The sequence below is a fragment of the Mya arenaria genome, chromosome 2 (assembly GCF_026914265.1).
Source record: "Mya arenaria isolate MELC-2E11 chromosome 2, ASM2691426v1".
Taxonomy (NCBI): domain Eukaryota; kingdom Metazoa; phylum Mollusca; class Bivalvia; order Myida; family Myidae; genus Mya; species Mya arenaria.
This window is the reverse complement of record NC_069123.1, coordinates 55,915,297-55,937,098: the sequence shown is the minus strand read 5'-3', so window position 1 is coordinate 55,937,098 and position 21,802 is coordinate 55,915,297. Positions and strand designations below refer to the sequence as shown.

At 35.1% G+C, this 21,802-nt stretch overlaps 1 protein-coding gene across 2 annotated transcripts; it reads right to left on the bottom strand.

Moving 5' to 3' along the window:
• Positions 1-155: 155 nt before the first annotated feature.
• Positions 156-19,963, bottom strand: LOC128221898 (AP-1 complex-associated regulatory protein-like). Of its 2 annotated transcripts, XM_052930559.1 has the most exons (10): positions 19,821-19,963; positions 18,889-18,940; positions 17,351-17,371; positions 16,309-16,334; positions 13,682-13,778; positions 12,036-12,205; positions 11,609-11,691; positions 7,035-7,148; positions 4,192-4,231; positions 582-720 (listed from the first exon to the last, which is right to left on the bottom strand). In XM_052930559.1, the coding sequence occupies exons 1-9, from the start codon at positions 19,862-19,864 to the stop codon at positions 4,212-4,214; spliced, it is 627 nt and encodes a 208-aa protein (XP_052786519.1). In that variant the 5' UTR covers positions 19,865-19,963; the 3' UTR covers positions 582-720; positions 4,192-4,211. The 2 variants fall into 2 exon arrangements, with proteins under 2 accessions (XP_052786515.1, XP_052786519.1); XM_052930555.1 differs by lacking the exon at positions 4,192-4,231 and having other exon boundaries at positions 156-720.
• Between the last annotated feature and the right edge of the window lie 1,839 nt (positions 19,964-21,802).

Below are 21,802 nucleotides of genomic sequence, written 5' to 3'. Positions count from 1 at the left end.
CATGGCCGGACTGGACTATTCTACATACAATAATGGAAGACTGTTATGTTGTTCATCATCCACTTGCCTACATTTTACACAAACTGTTTATTCATAACAGACACAAGTTTAATTAGTGAATCTCAAGTGTCTCAAGTCCAAGGCTAGACTCAGAATGAGAAAAACACTTTTATTATATCACAAAAAAATCAGCTTTATTCCATTTGTTTTACAAAAGTAAGTGTTAATTACTGGGAAATCTTAAATTAGAAAAATTACCATATTTCATCATTAATACTTAATCTAGAAGGAAAGTTACAAGAAATGAAGATTTGCAGTTTAACAACTTGAGTCTGAACTAGACTTGAGACTGTACGCAATCATAGCCCCACACCATTATAATTTGGGATTCAAATAAGAAACATTTCAAGTTCATGGAATTAATAGAATGAGTTTGTAAACAAGATGGAAAATATCACAAGAGCATTATGTTCGTTGTTCATTTCCACAACATATTTGTATATAACAGGACTATGCCAGTTCTCTAGGAAGCACCTCCGATGCCTGTCTGTATAAGGTTTTGAGTATCAATATCATCTGCAGCAGTAAATTCCGTGTCTGTGTCCCACTCAAGGTCTATGGATACGGCGGGGCTCTCTCGTGGCCCCTCTGTTTCCTGTTGGCTTGTCACATCCTCCTCCGTGGATGACCGCTCTTTTGTCATCGCAATTATACCTGTGTCTGAAAGAGCCATTTAAATTATCAACATTTGTACAATGCTATTGGGTGGTATATAGAAGTATTAGATCATGTTTGCATGATCATGTCAATGAAGCTAAAGAACAAGATGGCAAGTCTTTGAAGTTTACTTCCAACGTTCATGACAAAAATAACCAGTGACATGAGACTTACACCAATACCTGCCTGTTTTTCCTCATTAGTTGATTAAGGGGTATAACTTGATAATTATTAGTCATTGTAATGGGTTTTGCTACACATGTACACATTATTTTTATCAATATGACTGTTAATGAAGTTACATGTGAATATCTTGAACAGTTATTAAGCTATGGGTGAGTTAAAGTGTTTGTATGACTTTCTCCAACTATCAAAGGGACAAAACTTATCAATAATTAATACCAGACTTAAGGACTGCGCTTACTGCTCTACACAAGTGGATACTGACATTACATTGTATATATGTAAGCAACATGTGAATAAAATTGCATGTAAATATCTTGGATATTTGTTTGGCCAACCAAGCACTACGATGATGACATTACAACCAAATAAAACAGACTTCTGGTAACTAAATATGTGCCCTTTTCAGGAAAAATTTATGTGGCTTATAGAAGTACATTTTATGATGAAATACCATCTTCCAAATCTCTTTTTTATCTGTAAGTGTTTTGCTTTAGTCATTTTACTGTGTCTTTTTTATTTATCAGTCAAGTAGTGATTCATAACAGTCTGCTTGAAAATAAAAAGTGTGAGAGTGGTCGTGTGGTAAGGTGTTAGGCTCAAATAGAAAAAGGTCCAACAGGGAAACATTATCTTGGCCTATCAAGTAGGACACCACTTTTTGGTTCTACCAAGTAAACAGTTCAAGGAAGGATCAGATCAGCTTATACAGTGTAGACGTCTTCATAATCTTTACAATCAATCTTTGAAAAAGCAAAATAACTTAACCAGTGTTTTTTTTCTACTGATTACAATATAAACATTTGGTATGTGGTTGTTCACCATTTTGTGGACAAGGACTGGGCCATTCTGAGTGGGAAAAATCACTGGCACCGGATTTTCAAACTCAATCATTTTTTTAAAAAATCAAAAAAAATCTTATAATTCCACACTAAAAATTATAATACCGAATATGTGAAAAAATATTGATTTTTTTTTTTAAATATGCACTTTGTACTGTATATTATACTGTATATTATACAGTACAAAGTGCATATTTAAAAAAAAAAATTATAATTAGGAATTATAAGATTTTTTTTGATTTTTAAAAAAAATGTTTGAGTTTGAAAATCCGATGCCAGTGGGAAAAATGTCTCATTTTAACTAAAAAAGGGAATTCCCATTTTGCCTGAATAAACAAGAATGCATAAAACATAAAAAGTAAGATAAAAGGAAGTAATAAAAAATGTTCTATAGAGATATACCAACTCCTCAATAAAAAAATGAATTTGTGGGTCCAAGTTTTCCTATTAAAAGAAAGCAAACAAAAGCACATATTTGGGAACTATAATTTTCCAATTAGGGATTTTTTTGTTTGAGCATGGGAATGGGGCCTCAAATTTGTCAGAAAAAAACCAACACTGGAACTCTTCATAGAAAATGTAGGCATCTTTAAAGATGGCTTTAAAAGGAACATGACCTAACACTGATACTGAACCAGACCGTAGAACCACAATGTTATATGAACAATGATGTAATGATTTGTCAATTATTATAAATGCATTTTTTATAAAAATGGATGGGGTTACATTATAGTATATTTGATCCTGTTTTATCTAATTCATCCTTGTCCTACCTTGACGCTTACTAAAAACAACACTAATAACTCAAGACATTTTAAGTCCATTTATATTCTTCTTGTAATCTGTTTAACGACCAATTAGTTGTATGGTGACACAATTTGAAGATGAATGTTTTAATTTAAAATAAATATTTCCTCAGTAAATCAAAAAACGCATAATCACCATGAACAGTCATTTTAAGACGCCGTGTTTGAATAACAGGCAAATAAAATAAAAAAGATCCACAAAGAATATTAATTACTAATTAGCAAACATTAACATACTTACAGAATGATAATCAACACACACAAAGAATATTAATTAAGACTGACATGAGAACCTAGGTCAAAGAAATATTTTATGAAAGGAAAAGTACATTTCAATATCAAATGAAAACAAAATGAAAGTTTCAATTTCTGTATACCAACTTTAAATAATTGTTGTCTTAAAACATAAATAAATAATGAAGCACTGTGAACATTACCCATAGCTGGTAGAATTGGTTTTCACAGTCTACATATTATATAACACACATGATAAATATGTATTTGTCTATTATATAAACACCAATCGGAATACAGTTTATATGACATGTTTTTAAAAGAATATCGATCATTTCCTCCCATGCCTTCAGGTGAGACAAGTCAGATAAAGTAGAACCAACTCCGGAGTGCAATCAAAGAGATTGAGCGACAAAATGCATGCAATTTAATAGGCAAAACAATAATTTGGTTTCCCTCCCTGAGCGATGATAACTGTCATGCAATCAAAGCAAGGCATGCAAAATCTTTTTGAACCTTGAATTTTTTAATGTGGTATTCAGATTTGCTTTTTTTGTCATAAATCTAAGATTTTATGAAAACAAAGTTACAATGCTGTATAAGGTATTAACTTTTACTAATGAACATTATGTATACTCTGCTCTACCGACTCTACCGAGCAATGCAGATAATAACCATTAAATAGTAAATTTCGAAAACAAATTTTGAATCTCTGCGAAATATCGTCTTAATTTAAACTCTTTGCCAATATGAATCTATTGTAATTGTAGGCCTCTGAATGGATGACCCAAAGTGTTTCAGAAGGTGAATCTTAGATCCTTATTGCAAAGTGTATGATAGGATATGATTTTAATTCAAAACTAATATACATACTTAGAAATGTGTAAACAGCTGAAGCAAGAAACACATCTATTATTTTTGAAACATTTTTTACCACTTAAGACTGCCCAAGATGTTCTGTAATATCAGCTAATATATAAATAAATTGTATAGATGAATTAATTAATGGATAAGTCAATCTTTTACATTGCATATAGAATGACACAAATCATTCTTTTTTTGCTGTGATTATTTTCGTAAGAATAGACAGAAGACTTTCATGTGCAGCCAAATAATGCAACAGAATCCACAGAGACAAGCGAAGAAGCAAAGTTAAACCTGGTTATATAAGGTATTAATGTTGGTCATGATTTCATGCATTTATAGAAATAGTCATTGTGAAACTGCCGGAGATGTATGAGAGTGACAATTGGTGAAAACACTTCTGTGTCAATTTCATAGTGATGAAGAGTATAATAATTCGATAAAGGCTCGGATGGTATAGAGAAAGAAGTCAATACTATGTGCATGTTGTAATATGTTGAATTTTGTTAGTAGATTAGTAAATCAAATTAGTCAATCTATCTCACCATCCGAATGATATTAGATGCTATAATTGCCAAAGAGTTTCTGGAACAAAATCATATTAATCAAATATAATATAACTTTGCATAAAAACATGATTTCTACATGTGGGTATGTAAATTAAAGAAAATGCTTAAAGATCATATGACCTAACAGTCAGGGACAACATGTACACTCAATTTTGATTGGATGAGAGCTGTCACATGAGAAATCAGCCTAAAGCGCTATAGACTCTGAAAAGTGATAATGACTCTTTTAGTGATACTCAAGGCTTTTATTTTCAATAGCACACAATGGCAACAAAACCTTCACCAATATCACTTGGAAGGTCAGCAAAACCTTCAACAGTATCACTTGGAAGATCAGCAATACCTTCAACAACATCACTTGGAAAGTCACCAAAACCTTCAACATTATCACTTGACAGGTCAGCAAAACCTTCAACAATATCACTTGACAGGTCAGCAAAACCTTCAGCGATATCACTTGACAGGTCAGCAATACCTTCAACAATATCACTTGTAAGGTCAGCAAAACCTTCAACAATATCACTTGACAGGTCAGCAATACCATCAACAATATCACTCGACAGGTAAGCAAAACTTTCAACAGTATCACTTGACAGGTCAACAAAACCTTCAACAATATCACTTGACAGGTCAGCAAAACTTTCAACAATAGCACTGGACAGGTCAGCAAAACCTTCAACAATATCACTTAACAGGTCAGCAAAACCTTCAACAATATCACTTGACAGGTCAGCAATACCTTCAACAATATCACTTGTAAGGTCAGCAAAATCTTCAATGTTATCACTTGACTGGGAAGCAAAACCTTCAACAATATCACTTAACATGTCAGCAAAACAATCGACATTATCACTTGGCAGGTAAGCGAAACCTTCAACAGTATCACTTGACAGGTCAGCACATCCTTCAACAATATCACCCGGCAGGTAAGCAAAACCTTCAAAATTATCACTTGACAGGTCAGCAAAACCTTCAACAATATCACTAGACAAGTCAGCAAAACCTTCAACAATATCACTAGACAGGTCAGCAAAACCTTCAACAATATCACTTGACAGGTCAGCAATACCATCGACAATATCACTCGACAGGTAAGCAAAACTTTCAACAGTATCACTTGACAGGTCAACAAAACCTTCAACAATATCACTTGACAGGTCAGCAAAACTTTCAACAATAGCACTGGACAGGTCAGCAAAACCTTCAACAATATCACTTAACAGGTCAGCAAAACCTTCAACAATATCACTTGACAGGTCAGCAATACCTTCAACAATATCACTTGTAAGGTCAGCAAAATCTTCAATGTTATCACTTGACTGGTAAGCAAAACCTTCAACAATATCACTTAACATGTCAGCAAAACAATCGACATTATCACTTGGCAGGTAAGCGAAACCTTCAACAGTATCACTTGACAGGTCAGCACATCCTTCAACAATATCACCCGGCAGGTAAGCAAAACCTTCAAAATTATCACTTGACAGGTCAGCAAAACCTTCAACAATATCACTAGACAAGTCAGCAAAACCTTCAACAATATCACTAGACAGGTCAGCAAAACCTTCAACAATATCACTAGACAGGTCAGCAAAACCTTCAACAATATCACTAGACAGGTCAGCAAAACCTTCAACAATATCACTAGACAGGTCAGCAAAACCTTCAACAATATCACTAGACAGGTCAGCAAAACCTTCAACAATATATATCGCTTGACAGGTCAGCAAAACCTTCAACAATATCACTAAACAGGTCAGCAAAACAATCGACAATATCACTTGACAGGTAAGCGAAACCTTCAACAGTATCACTTGACAAGTCAGCACATCCTTCAACAATATCACTGGGCAGGTAAGCAAAACCTTCAAAATTATCACTTGACAGGTCAGCAAAACCTTCAACAATATCACTAGACAGGTCAGCAAAACCTTCAACAATATCACTAGACAGGTCAGCAAAACCTTCAACAATATCACTTGACAGGTCAGCAAAACCTTCAACAATATCACTAGACAGGTCAGCAAAACCTTCAACAATATCACTAGACAGGTCAGCAAAACCTTCAACAATATCACTAGACAGGTCAGCAATATCTTTAACAATATCACTTGTAAGGTCAGCAAATTCTTCAACGTTATCACTTGACAGGTAAGAAAAACCTTGGACAATCTCATTAGACTACTTCAACTAACATACTGACCTCAAAATTCTAAACAGTCTGAACTTATATATATATATATATATATATATCTTATAAAATATATTTATTGAAAACTATGAGTTTCATGTCTTTCTTTCTATATCTAGCCCATTCATGGAACAGACAATTCAAACATAACTTAGTCATCAAAACTAAGACAAGTAAAAAGACAACAAAGAAAAACAACAGCAAGGCATACATTCAATCACACTTTTCTTCAAAGTTAATTACAATTGCCTGCACTTTTAATAACAAATGAAGACAAAATGTTTTAATGACGCAATTCAAGCATCATTTTCTCTTTAACTAACTTGGATAAATAACATTTAATATTTGAAGTAAAATTCTTTGGTAAGAAACCATAAACGGCATCAATAAATTGAGTCTCAATTAGTCAAAGTACTGTGACTGCATTAACTTTTATTGCACAAAAAAACTTAATTAACTCCAAGGTTCACAGGTATGTAATTCACATATAATGTGTAAAACTCAATCAAACAGAGCACTTTCCTAACATTCTCACACTTTATACCTAAATGACAATCAAACAAGGGTTTTTTGCAGTTGCTGAATGGTTTCTTTACAAGAGATACTTGCTATATTAAAATATACTCACCATCATCATGGTCCCACTCCAGTTCTATGGAGTTTGACCCCTCTGTGTGGGACCGTTCCCGTGTCTGACCTGTTGGAGTTGAACTGTTAGAGCTCCGACCTTCTGGAGATGCACCTGCAGGAAATGCACTTTTAGTCCCTGGATTATATATGGGCTTTTATAGTGCCATTAATCAAATCAGTTAAAATTTGCTGCAGGGTGGAAGGGGGAATGGTATATTTGCATGTTATTTTTTGCTGACTATAAGTTTATCAATTTGTAAATTGAAATACTTTAGAAACTGGACATAAATGATAATTAAAAACACAAAATTATCCTAAGTAGAAGAGAAACGCGATTATTATTAAACTTATATTCTGTTGCAAAATTATTAAGGCAAACATATTGAGCAAGTTTAAAAGTCTTAATTATACGAGTTTAAACCATATTAGGCAAAATTGTGGCCTAAAGAGTGTAACCAGGGTTATTCTATGATTTGACATGGTCACCTAGCTTTTGATTCCAGATAACAATGAACAAGTCAAAATAAATATTAAAACAAACATTCTGACCAAGTTTGAATACACTCTAGTCAGAATAATAAATAGCCAATTGCAAACAAACCAAAAGTGAAAGACAATGGAAGGATGATGGAAATAAGACAAATAACAAGGCTATTAGCGAGGCAAAACATTTCAACATAAAACAAAGTGTGGTGTTTAACAAACACATTACAATCAATAATTCTAGTATCTAAATTTAGAAACTGCACTCAACATGTATTCATATGCCCTGCATACACTTAGTGTAGGTCGGTCAATTGACTAGTAATACAGTTATTCACTAACTGTTGCACACTTCCCTAAATTTGCCAAAAATTGGAAAGTGCAAAAGGGAGGCAGTAGGTGGAATATTGAGACATGGGGCATTACATGAAAAAATATGAAAAAACTGAAGATGGGCTTTGATTTAATCATGCACTTTCTACCATTTTTTCACCAACGGCCAACCCAGCAGTTGGTGGCGTTTTGCCATGTTTTCAACAAAATGACCCAAATTCCAGCATTTGATGCATTTAAACCCATTCACAATATGGTACTTTAAGGGCCAAAAGCAGAAACAGACAATGTTGTTACTTTTACTTCATATAATCGTCTGTTTTGAGGCATCATGATATTTAACAAAAAAGAAATATGATGAGACTCATGCCCTTCGTTTGCACCACCATTTTGTTCCATTAGAAGACGAAAAAAGTGAACTAATAGTTTCTTTTTTTTATACAATTCTAATATCAGCTTTTCTTGATTCATATTATTAAATTTGAGTGTTCAAAGATCGTTAATTCCATTGACCATAACATGAACTTGTTGAGGCCAGGGTCTGTGACCCTATTTAGTTTTGGTAACTTTGAGGGAATTGCATGCTGAGAACAATGATAACCAGATAACTCAACATAGATAAAGTTACTGCAGTTTGTATTTTTGTTCTTTTGTGGCTGATGTCAAATATGCATTGACATAGGAGTGGTGGGACTACCCCTACACACAGCCTTGACACAGGAGTGATGGGACTACCTCCCCCCCAGACACACAGACAGCCTTGACACAGGAGTGGCGGGACTACCCCCACACACAGCCTTGACACAGGAGTGATGGGCCTACCACCCCGCCCCCAGACACACAGACAGCCTTGACACAGGAGTGGTGGGACTACTCACACACACAGCCTTGACACAGGAGTGATGGGACTACCCCCCACACAGCATTGACACAGGAGTGGTGGGACTATCCCCACACACAGCCTTGACACAGGAGTGGTGGGACTACTCACACACACAGCATTTACACAGGAGTGGTGGGACTACCCCCACACACAGTCTTTACACAGGAGTGGTGGGACTACTCACACACACAGCCTTTACACAGGAGTGGTGGGACTACTCACACACACAGCATTGACACAGGAGTGGTGGGACTACCCACACACACAGCCTTTGCACAGGATTGGTGGGACTACCCACACACACAGCCTTGACAAAGGAGTGGTGGGACTACCCACACACACAGCCTTGACAAAGGAGTGGTGGGACTAAACCCCCCCCCCCCACACACACAGAGCCTTGACACAGGAGTGGTAAGACTACCCCTACACACAGCCTTGACACAGGAGTGATGGGACTAACCCCACAGACAGCCTTGATACATGAGCGAGGGTACTACCCCCACACACAGCCTTGACACAGGAGTGGTGGGACTACCCCTACACACAGCCTTGATACAGGAGTGATGGGACTACCCCCACACACAGCCTTGATACAGGAGTGATGGGACTACCCCCACACACAGCATTGACACAATAGTGGTGGGACTACCCCCACACACAGCCTTTACACAGGAGTGGTGGGACTACCCACACACACAGCCTTGACACAGGAGTGGTGGGACTACCCCCCCCCACACACACAGCCTTGACACAGGAGTGGTGGGACTACCCACACACACAGTCTTGACACAGGAGTTGTGGGACTACCCCCACACACAGCCTTGACACAGGAGTGATGGGACTTCCACCCCACAAACAGCCTTGACACAGGAGCGAGGGGACTACCCCCACACACAGCCTTGACACAAGAGTGGTGGGACTACCCCCCACACACAGCCTTGACACAATAGTGGTGGGATTACTCACACACACAGCCTTTACACAGGAGTGATGTGACTTCCACCCCACACACAGCCTTGACACAGGAGTGGTGGGACTCCCCCACACACACAGCCTTGACACAGGAGTGGTGGGACTACCCCCACACACAGCCTTGACACAGGAGTGATGGGACTACCCACACACACAGCCTTGACACAGGAGTGGTGGGACTACCCACACACACAGCCTTTACACAGGAGTGGTGGGACTTCCACCCCACACACAGCCTTGACACAGGAGTGGTGGGACTACCCCCACACACAGCCTTGACACAAGAGTGGTGGGACTACATCCCACACACAGCCTTGACACAGGAGTGGTGGGACTACCCACACACACAGCCTTGACACAGGAGTGGTGGGACTACCCCCACACACAGCCTTGACACAGGAGTGGTGGGACTACCCCCACACACAGCCTTGACACAGGAGTGATGGGACTACCCCCCCCACACAGCCTTGACACAAGAGTGGTGGGACTACCCACACACACAGCCTTTGCACAGGATTGGTGGGACTACCCACACACACAGCCTTGACAAAGGAGTGATGTGACTTCCACCCCACACACAGCCTTGACACAGGAGTGGTGGGACTCCCCCACACACACAGCCTTGACACAGGAGTGGTGGGACTACCCCCACACACAGCCTTGACACAGGAGTGATGGAACTACCCACACACACAGCCTTGACACAGGAGTGGTGGGACTACCCACACACACAACCTTGACACAGGAGTGATGGGACTACTCACACACACAGCCTTTACACAGGAGTGATGGGACTTCCACCCCACACACAGCCTTGACACAGGAGTGATAGGACTTCCCCCACTCACAGCCTTGACACAGGAGTGGTGGGACAATAGACACCTGTTTTGTGATATGATCAGGCCAGGCTAGTAAGGAAGCTAAATAAACAGCTTTAATAAACTTTTCTTTTACTTTGTTGTGCAGGAAAGCATAATAATCATCACACTTTCAGCTATCAAATTTTGGGCCGGTTTTTGGACAAGCCTTATATTAACTTGTATGAATTTCCTAAAAATAGTAACCACTTGAATATTTTACCTACTAAAAAGGACCGCAAAGCATATTTATAGTATAACCTCTCTTGACACATATTCTGTTAATAATGGTAGACTCAATCATCATAACACTCATCTGTAAACCTTAATAACTTTTATAAAGGAGATTAAAGTTAAGTAATTAAGTGATTTCCAGAGCAGGGTGAGATAATAATAATTCATCAAAATTATGAGAAAACATGAAAATGCTATTAGCAAAGTCTGAACAATTTTAGTCATACCTTAAATTAACTTAATTACCTACCTTTTTTAATGACAAAAATATAATTGAATAAGAAATAAATATGTGGCCTCTAGATTATTGAAAATGTTTCCATAACTTGTATTTAATTGTGATGAAGTGACATGTTTTTGACTTGACATGATGCAGAGTCAATTCTTGATTTCCTTTAAGGATTAAAACAAATAAGATAAATAAAAAATTAGCTGAATTCAAAATTGGCCTCAAGAGTGCCAATAAGTTTTACTAATATTTGACCTTGTAACCTATTTGTGTTAAAATATGACCATTAATCATTCTTGACCTAGATTTCATTATTCTCGTACACCAGAGCAAATGCTATTTGAAAAGGAGATTTATCATTGTCAAACCTCTGATGAATGAGATTTCATGAAAAACAAAGTTTCCAATAAGATTTCATTAGAATTGTGTAAAAATATTTGTGTGTAAACAAGCAAAATGTTGTCAACGTATGAAAGACAGAGGGTGATCACAACAGTTCACCAGGATATGGAAAGGCTTAATGTTCTTCAGCAGCAATCTGCATTCCTTTTAATTTGAGGTCAGCATAGAAATGGACATACTTTTCCTGAGTTGAGCTGTGGCCTTCATGGATCGTTCTCTTACACTTTCCAGAAACATCTCAAAATCATCATCACCTCCAGCACTGGAAAGATAAAAAGCTTAACATAAAGATGCTTTAACATTGAAGTGCTAAGATTAACACCTGCTCATACAAATTCCTGTCTCAGCCTCTTCTCCCCCTCTCAAAAAAAGAGAACTGTTTTATATTCAATTTGATATTGTCTGCTGGAAGACCTTGAAATTTTATAGTTATTTCTTAATGGCTTAAGTTTGCACTTAAAAATAACTGTGTTCATTAAATGTTCATAAAACCAAATAAAAAAAATACTAATGAAATTGTCCTGCATGGGCCTGTAAGCATTTTCAAAAGACCTCCCCAGAACATCACAAATTTCTTGCTACAGGCATGTTTCATTGGACACTTACACCTCCCAGTCTCCGTCCTGTCCAGCCCGCCAAGCAGTGGGCCCGTTCTGTGAGGCCATGTGAGCAGCATGCTCCTTCTCCTGCTGTAGATGGGCAATCTGGGTGGCCTCCCGCTTGGCCTCAATGTATGCCTCTTCCTCCCTCCGCAGCGTCTCCTCATCCTCCTTCAGCTAGTACAGGACAATAACAACAATATAACGCAATAACAACATTGTAACCAATGTATGGGTTTGGAAATATGTACTTTATATACTATGTGTACATGGCTTGATAATATAAATTTCATTATTTTAATGCACTTGCCCCAATTTCTCAAAACTTCTTAAGTCCCTTATAACAGGATTAAGCTAAACTCACTATTTTTGCTGTTCTATAGTATGAATTATATTAACTCATTTAAGTGGTATGATAATCAGAATAAACCATCTTTCATTTATCAAAATCCATTTTCAGTATGTATTTTGGCTAATAGAAATAAGCGACTAAAAGCCTGTTAAGCTTAAGAAGTTTCGAGAAATTGGGGCCTGGTTTTCATCATGATTCAGACAGTGTAATCTAATGATGTTCCATTTTTTTCAGCAAGATGTACCACACAAATATTTAACTTCATCTGCAAGGTCCTATAATTATTGTTGAAGTCAGAAATGAAATATATTTCCTTTAGTGTAATTTAAAAACATTTTGTAAGATAGACAAACGTCTAAACTTAAGACAGATCCTATGTCCACAAGTGTTAAAATGACAGGTACAGTCTTTTTTTGTTTAAGTGTAAATGGATATGGCAATATGAATTTGCCTTAAATATTTCTAAAAATACCAAAGTACATGTAATCACTCTAATTTTTCTAATTATCACAACCCAGACAATAAGAGGGCAAATAAAACTATAATAAAAACTTGACGGAGTATCTGGGTTTTTTTTGTGTAAATTAAAACAATTATGCTTAATCATTGCTTTAAAATGCAGAAAACTTATATTTAATATAGTCTCAACACTGACTTATATGTGTACTTAAATGCTGACAATAAATACACCTGCTGTTAAATGAGAGTTAACAATTTACAACAAAGCATGGTAGACAAATCTAAATAAATAAATATTTTAAAGCAGAAAGAGTTCATGCCCATTATAGATATGTACTGGTTATGGTTAGTAGCATGGGATGGAATACACATGCAGAAGCCAGTGAAGATCAAAAAACAGCATGCAACGAGCTATATGACAATGCTTTCGGACTTAAAATATAGTTTCAATAAATCACCAATTTAAAATGGTTATAGATTGTTTTGAATTGTAAACAAGTTTCCCATAAATAACCAAATAAAGCATTCATGTATTTCTATTTTAACTTACAAGTATCCAAAGACATACCAATATTTTAACTTTTCAAACACAATGCATAATAAGAAAGTGTTTATTTTATGGTGTTTATTACAGAACTTATCCCAATTTTGTTTGCAAGAAATAAGATGTTGCATACTTTTTCTTTATTGCCATTATAAAATGCTGTTTTACTATAGTAAGTAGAAAAATGATTATCAATAGAAGTATCATAGCCTTTTTAAGCTTCATCAACCCAATAAACAATATCCCTTGGACAAGTAGAGCACCTCTCCAGCAGTTACATGACCTGATTGTGACAAACCTTGCGGTCAATTTCCGCGTCCCTCCGCTGCTGTTCGCTGAGTAGAGTATTGTACTGACGTGAAGACAATAGCTGCTTCTCTCTCTCTGTAACCAGCCTACAGTGCATACAATATAACACTACAGACACAACAGCATGCACTAGTAAAAATATAAAATAAATTTTTGTATACTTGTTGGCTGCCATGATGCTATTCAAAAAGCCAGATTATGTATGCTTTTTTTAATTACCTAGTTCGTTTAACAAAGGAATCTATTACAGCCATTACCATGTAGATTTCCCAATTTTTTCATTGGCTGAAAAGTTGACAACACCAAGGGTAGCTAGGCATCATGTCAATATATATAGCCCGAAATTAACTTAACTGGGTTTTCCCATGCCGGTACAAATAAAAGGTGAATATCCAGCTATTGAAATTCATGTAACAGTCCAATGACTCTATTGTCTCCGAAGTAACGTGTGTATATAACAACGGTTTAATTTTGTTTGTACCGGAGGATTAGGCTGGGAAAACCCGAATAACTCTAATTCCGGGCTTAAACTATTCCAGGAAAGGTTTGTTTTGTCAGAAAAAGGCCTAATTATATATACAGGGCTGAAAAATATGTAATCAAATGCAAAACCATGTTAAAGAGCTTTGGACTGTTACAAGTGTTTATATCAAAACTATCATGTGAACACTTAGCATGTTACAGTAGTATATTAGAAATAACAGCATTTTTTTCTGAAAATTTTGAGACAAAATAGGAATGCTTATTTCTATTGCACAAATATGAATACTCAAGTATAAATACATGAAGAGTTGACTTATATTTTCATTGACATTCTGAAATTGCAGGTTGGTATCACACAAATATTAAGGTTAAGCATTTAATTCTAAATGTTGAGTGCCAAAATATTTATATAAGTACTAAATAAAAAGTGGGTAATCCAAATCAAATACATTGACCAACATAAACTAAAGCTCATGCAGGTCATTTCACTTTATGACAAAGTCTTATACACTGTGTCACTATTATGGGATAAAACAGTAATGTGAAAGAATGCCATTTATGTGTTTATTCCCCATTAACTTTTTTATTTTAATAGAAAGGATGTCAGAATGTTAATATTTTCTTGCTTGTTTCTTTTGTAAACTATATATATTTTTAAGATTCCTTTGCCAAGTCCATCATATAAAGAAAGTCCCTGTCAGTCTGTTTGAAGGGACTCAGCTAGGCTCAAGTTTAAAAAAAAAATCAATCCCAGAAATGCATCTGGAACACTTTTAATATAATCGTTATACTCTTTAATACCAAATATGCAGAAAAAATACAATTAAAGCATAAAAAAACAACCTGGTGGAAGTTTTTTTATAACCCTGGCCTTTAAAGTAAAGAAAAACACTTCATCCACTCGCCCACAAGGACTCATATTAAGCTAATAGATATTTAAACCTTTATTGAAAACATTGGTAGCACCACATGATAATGTCAATCAACCTATCACCCTACAACCATTTTTTTATCAAGTTAGAAACACATTTCAAATTGTTGACTTCAAAGTCAATATTTGAGCATATAGTACTTTTTTTCCTAATAAAATCCATTAAAAGTGCATTTTACAAACCATGAACGAGACACATTAAATCATTAACAGCCATTCTTGCACATTTTTTTAAGATGTTCTACTATCAAGTACTTCTATAGTTATCACTATCACTCGTAAATTAAACCATGAAAAATGAGTTTGGTTTCCTTTCATTTTCAATTTTTGATTCAATGTTATTAAAGTGAGTTTTACTTATTATGCAATTCTTTCTTCACATTTTGTATTCCTACAACACACATGGATACAATCAACAAACTATAAAGCCAAAGCAGCTACAACATGATCATCATCCTGACATTAGAACTACTTGTACTACCCTACCAGTTTATAGCTAGTTGACACAGTGAAAGACCGTTTCAATATTTTCAGTTCCATCCGTTCTCTTCATGAGTCAAGCAGTAATAAAAATGGAACGATCATAAATTCTGTTAACTTGACAGCTTAATTCTTATTTAATCAACTGGTTTCACGAAGACTAACCATGCAAATGTCAACAGTAATATTTCTGTTTCAGTCACACGATAACTTGAATAAAATCAATAATGCAAAGTTTCTGCAAAGTTTCCAAAACCCAGGGCCCAGATTCACCAACATCTTAAGAGAGAGTTTGAGACTAGTGCCCAGAAAACTGTATCCTTAAATGTACAAAATAACTAAAATGTAACTTATTATGACAAAGATGTGTGTCTGATTGTAGAACAGATAATTTGGAACAATTATAAAGCACTATATATTGATCATCTTTGCTCCCGAAATAGCATTTTTACAACAAAATTAAAGCTTTTCTGAGTATGCAGTCTGAAACTCAGAATCAAGATGTTAATAAATCGGAAGCCCGGTTTCGTTAAAAACACCACAAGCAGCCAGGTCCATATTTTAATGTGTATCGAACACAGTCATTGTTATTTATATGCACATTTATTTTTTCAGTGTTGAAGAATTTAATGACCAACTACGGAATATGAATATGTAAAGTTTAAAAAAAAAAAGAGAGGGAACTTGACTGAATGCTTTTAGAAGAAATGCAAGTGACTTACTTTGTCATTTCATCCTGGACCTCCTCCTGAAATGTGAAATTGTCAAACACATTTTTTAATCATATAATTCATATATGAGGGATCATTTGAATATCTTAATTTCTTTTTATATGAAATAACAACACATTTTAATAAAGTTACCGGTAGCTAAGCCTAAGTTGTGAAGCACATTAAACTGGAAACATTCAAATGAACAAAACAAAGGCATCACAAGCACACCAAAATGAGTCTGGTTTATCAATTGGTGACACAACAATTGCAGCAAGAGTTATGTGCCTTGAGATGTAAATAAGTACCAACACTTGCAGGTAACATGGGTCCTATCAGTCTCATGAGAAAATCAAAATCAATTTTAGCTATGGCTAAGACAATGGTTTTCGCATGATGACAATGCCATTGCCACTAATGACAAACCTATGAAAACGCAATGACATTCATTTCTTATAATGTATGCCTCTATACTAGTCAGACTGTGTAGACCCAAGGATCTACTCACAGTACTCACTAAATAAACACATTTAAAGAATTAACAGAAATTTGTGGTTGTTACAATCTTCTTAATACATTTTTGGCTGTCAGAGTACTTCCTAGTAAAATTATTTAATGTGAATCAGTCGGCCATCTCATTGGCAGAGGCGTAAGCCAGAACACAAACAACTATTTCAACCCTGACACACATTTCAAAAATGTTCTCCACATTTTTCAATGGTAAAAGGTATACTAGTTTTTATCAAACAGAAAAAAGGCCACACACCATAGATTTTACACACTTATTTTTTTCAAAATTGAGTAAAACAAAGATAAACTGTCTGAATGTGTCTGAATGAAAGACATATTGAATACCAATAAAAACGGCTCCTGCAAAGCAATGTTGCATTACCTTCCATTACTTTTTAATAGAATTTCTTAAGTTGGAAATTGCACTAAGACCAGACATTTAATATTTTCTTTGAAAAAACATATCATTATGTATTGAATGCATAAAAGGACTGTTTTACAAAGATTTGAACAACAGAAACAAGCAGTAAACTTCATTACTTACCTCATCCATCAGGTTTTGAAACTGCAATACAGAAAGTGCAGGAATATACAATAATATATGTTGTGTGAGCTAATTTTGACATGGATTTCAAACAAAATATTGTCATAAATTAAATTAATCAACAAATGCCTTACAGTATTCACTATCCACTTTTAGATTCTATCTGACTTGCATTAACTTCTCAATTTTGAAGCTTCCGAAAATATGTACCAGTAATTGTCAGATATGGTATGACATTAAATAAAAAATATTATGAAACTATTTTGCTGTGCAACAAGCAGGAGGGGTAGATGGTCTTCTTGGCTACAAGAGGGCAAGGAGGATCATTGTTCTTAAGAATATGAAATATGAATAAACTAGAATTTGTATAAATAATGTGTCAAGTATATACTCAACACTTTTTTGAAAATGCCCATGTCCCCATTGTGTTGTTGTTGCTGAGAAATAAGCAATGATGGACATGAACTTTGTACTTTTGGACCGTCAAGACGAACCAACAGTGATCCTGAAGTTTGAACTATTCACTGAATTCAATAGTGAACATCTTTATTAGATCAGTGATCCTATGAATATTAAGAATAAATGTGATGGATGGATGTAAGAAGTCATGTACCATTTTGTTTCACTAATCTCAAAATCAATAGGGGTTATCTACCAACACTAGTCATGACCAACTAGCATAAATTGTACCAATTATGAAGTTTATGCTGGCAAGCATTCTTAAATTATTGACCTTAACCTTTGATCTACTGATCTCAATATAAATAGGTCTCATATATACTGGTCATGACCAACTGCCACGGCAAGTATGATTCCTAGCCCCAAAGGATCCTCAGTTATAGAGCGGAAACTGTTTCTTTACTTGAAGGTTACCGTGACATTGATCTTTGACCCACTGATCTTAAAATCAAAAGGTGTCATCTGACTGGTCATGCCCAACCTTTATACCAAGTATGACCTACATTGCTCCAAGCGTTCAGAACTTCTATAGTGATTAAGCGGAAACAAAGTGTGACATACAGACTGGTGGACTGATGGACTGGGCAAAAACAATATGTTTTACCAAACTTCATACTCTGTTCATAATCTTACAGGTAACTTCAGTACATAAATTCTTGATGATCTTGCTTTCTAATTGATGACATGATTCAACTGGTGGCTATCAATCCTTGTGATCAATAGATAAAATGCACCGGTGATAATATATGGGATAAAAAAAAGAAAGAGAAGGCTGTAGATTTTATTGACAGGCCTTGTTGAGTTTTTTGAGGCAAGCACTAGTATAGGTCCTGGTCTTCCAAAAGTCTGATTTCATTGACTGTACATGTTACTGGCCTATTAATGTTCTTGCTAATGGAATAAAAATCTAACTCACTTCATCAAGCATTTCGACCTAATTTGGTATTTAATATTTCTAAAACAGTAAACTTGTGAAATACTACATAAACTTAAAGTTATGATATACTTTTCTTTCATATTTCATTTTCTCAGGGTTTGTAAAGTAATAACAGAGTAAAAATAAAATTGACAAATAATACCTCCACTGATGCATCTTTTTCTACAGAGTATCTTGTCTGCAAAAATCCCCGTCTGAAATCAATTGATATTTAAAGAGCGTTTTACAAATCCACATCCTATGAAATGTAAGTATGCTTGTCTATTGATTAGGTGTGACATTGAAGTAGGTGCAATTTCACCAACATTAATAAATGTTTTACATGTGAAACACCGACTGCTAAAGAATAAATAACTGAAATGCATGATTTGTATATAAGATGATGTGTCTCTTTTGGGCCATTTTGTTCATGGTTTTGATAACTGTTATTCCGCTATATTAGAAATTCCATTAAGTACAGAATTATCTAAGTTGGAATGACTGGTTCACTGTGACCCACAGAAACTGCACTCCCCTCTCCCCTTGAACAGTTGTGCCAAAGCAAATCCTGAGGCACTCTTGTCTTTTACAAAAAAGTCTAGAAGGAAATGTGTACCAGCTTTTGGGCTTAAACCCCTGACTGTTGGAAGACTGCCATGATCGGCATGTAGTTCACCTAAATGGCCATCATGGTGAGTCTTGTGACAATTTTTTTTTAAATGGCAGACTCGAGATGTCCACTATCATAGCAAACAGTCCTTGCGCAGAGAATCCTTGCGGCGACAATTTTGAAATTATCTCCTACGAAAATTGCCTGCTATTAAACTCATATTTATTTATGTCATTGTGCAACAAGAGCATGTTCAGATATCTTAAAACATTTACTGTACATGTGTCGATTGTTTATCAAGTATCCCGATATCTGTATATCTGGGACAAATCTAACATGTTGTGTACATGTATAAGACGGTATTCGTGACCCAGACTACATTTATGTGAAAATAACGAAGTTTATATCATGTGCATGAAAATGCATCAGATTTATTTTTGGACATACACTCAATTATCTATCACTATTTTGGGGCGTTTTTATACCTTTTATCATAAAGCCCTAGACATTTTCTTAGACAATTTCCCATTTTCAATTGATGACATTCTATTACAACACGAAAAACGATTATTTCTTCTCTGTGCTTGACAATACTAGAGCAGATGACGACTTCCTTGTTTACCCCGGAAGTGAGTTGCCGCCCCTTTACTATTGGGATAAATGCTATCAATATTAATCTGCATGCTTATTTTTAAATAATAGTCCGGTGTTAACTGCCCCTGAAACTATCGTTTTGTGGTTAACCCTGTTTCGGTGACCGTCTCAATGTGGCAATACCGACATAATAATATATCTTATTTTGGTTTTTATTTGATTTCTTACATTTAATTTAAATGGTATATTTAAAAATGATTCAGCTTTCAGTGATATTGGATGGCTTAAAATAGAAAATAGGATACATGTAAGTAGTAGTAGTAGTAGTTAGTAGTAGTTTTATTCGTGCATTATGTCAATAACAGTACATTTTACATCAATATAGGATATATCACATATTGTATTTGCATGATATTTAGAGTCCTAATAAGTTATATCACAGAATGTTTAACATGAAATACATAATACTAGATCTACTAAAACAAGTATTACTTCTGTAGTTAATGATAAAGCTATCTAATTTATTACCAAATAAAGTTTAACATAATAAATGACATTGCACAGGATAACCCGTAAAGATTTGCACAAGTACAAAAGCTTATTTCCAACGGGGTCCATGTCTAAGGTATTAAAGTTGGCATTTAATGATTTAGTGAACAGTATTATATAATATTATATCATATACTCAGATGAATTAAATTAATATATGACATTCATCACAAATAAACTACTATCAGTATCACATAATTATATAATATACCACACAATTATACAAATAGTTAAGGAATATTTAAAAATTACCAAAGCAACTATATAAAAACTGTGCGTATTCTTAGAAAGCGCACTTATATCTATCTAATACATACAAATTATGAATACAAAAAGGCAGACTTTTCAAACTTCTCCATCTCATTTAAGAGGTGAGTTTTGACTAATTTCTTAAAAACATACCTTGATTCTGTGTCTTTGATGTTATTTGGAAGCATGTTCCAATCCCGTATACCATTAAAATATAAAAAAAACTGCTGTAAAACCACCATTATGTGGGACATAGAATTTTAAGTTGGATCTACTGCCATATGAGTGAACTTCATTACATTTGGCAAAATTATCCTTCATGTAACTTGGACACTTGTCATAAAATATTTTGTGTACATGATTTAGCCTAAGTTGTCTAAGTCTTTGTTCGACATTTAAAAAACCAAGATCAGCAAAACTTGCCACTGAAAGCGAGGTTCTACAATGAAAAAGAAAAGCATGATAAAGCAACTACGACTAAACCATGTACATAAAATCTTTAATAGCAAATGCCCATCATATTTACATGAACATTTTACTTTATTCTCATCCACACATTCTTACAACAGTAGACATAGTGCTGGAAATTTCAAAGTGCTACAGGCTGACAGTTTTATATTAAATACTTTCTTTTATCAAGCAATCCAGGACTGGAACAGTCTTCCAATAAAGTTAAAAGAATTGAAAAATAAGAATACTTTTAATAAAGAAGTGAAATCACATCTCATTGTTGGTATGAAATGTGCAGAAATGGAAAATTTCCTATTTTATTAATTGTTATTCATTTAATCTTGCATATCAGTTCTAAGATTTTGTCATATTATGCTTATGTGTCATATGGTTTTAACAGTCGGTTGCATTATAACTGTAACAGAAGCTCGATCACAAATATATATTTAATCATTTTTTAACTGGTCAAGAGTACATGCATGTTATTTTGTATAAGAAAACCTAATTTAAACAGCTTACAACTGAGATCTTGGCAAATAATTATATTTGTCATAAGGACCCCATTGGAAATAAGTTGAATAACTTTAATGGGTTATCCTGTGTTATATATTTGTCACATTGAATT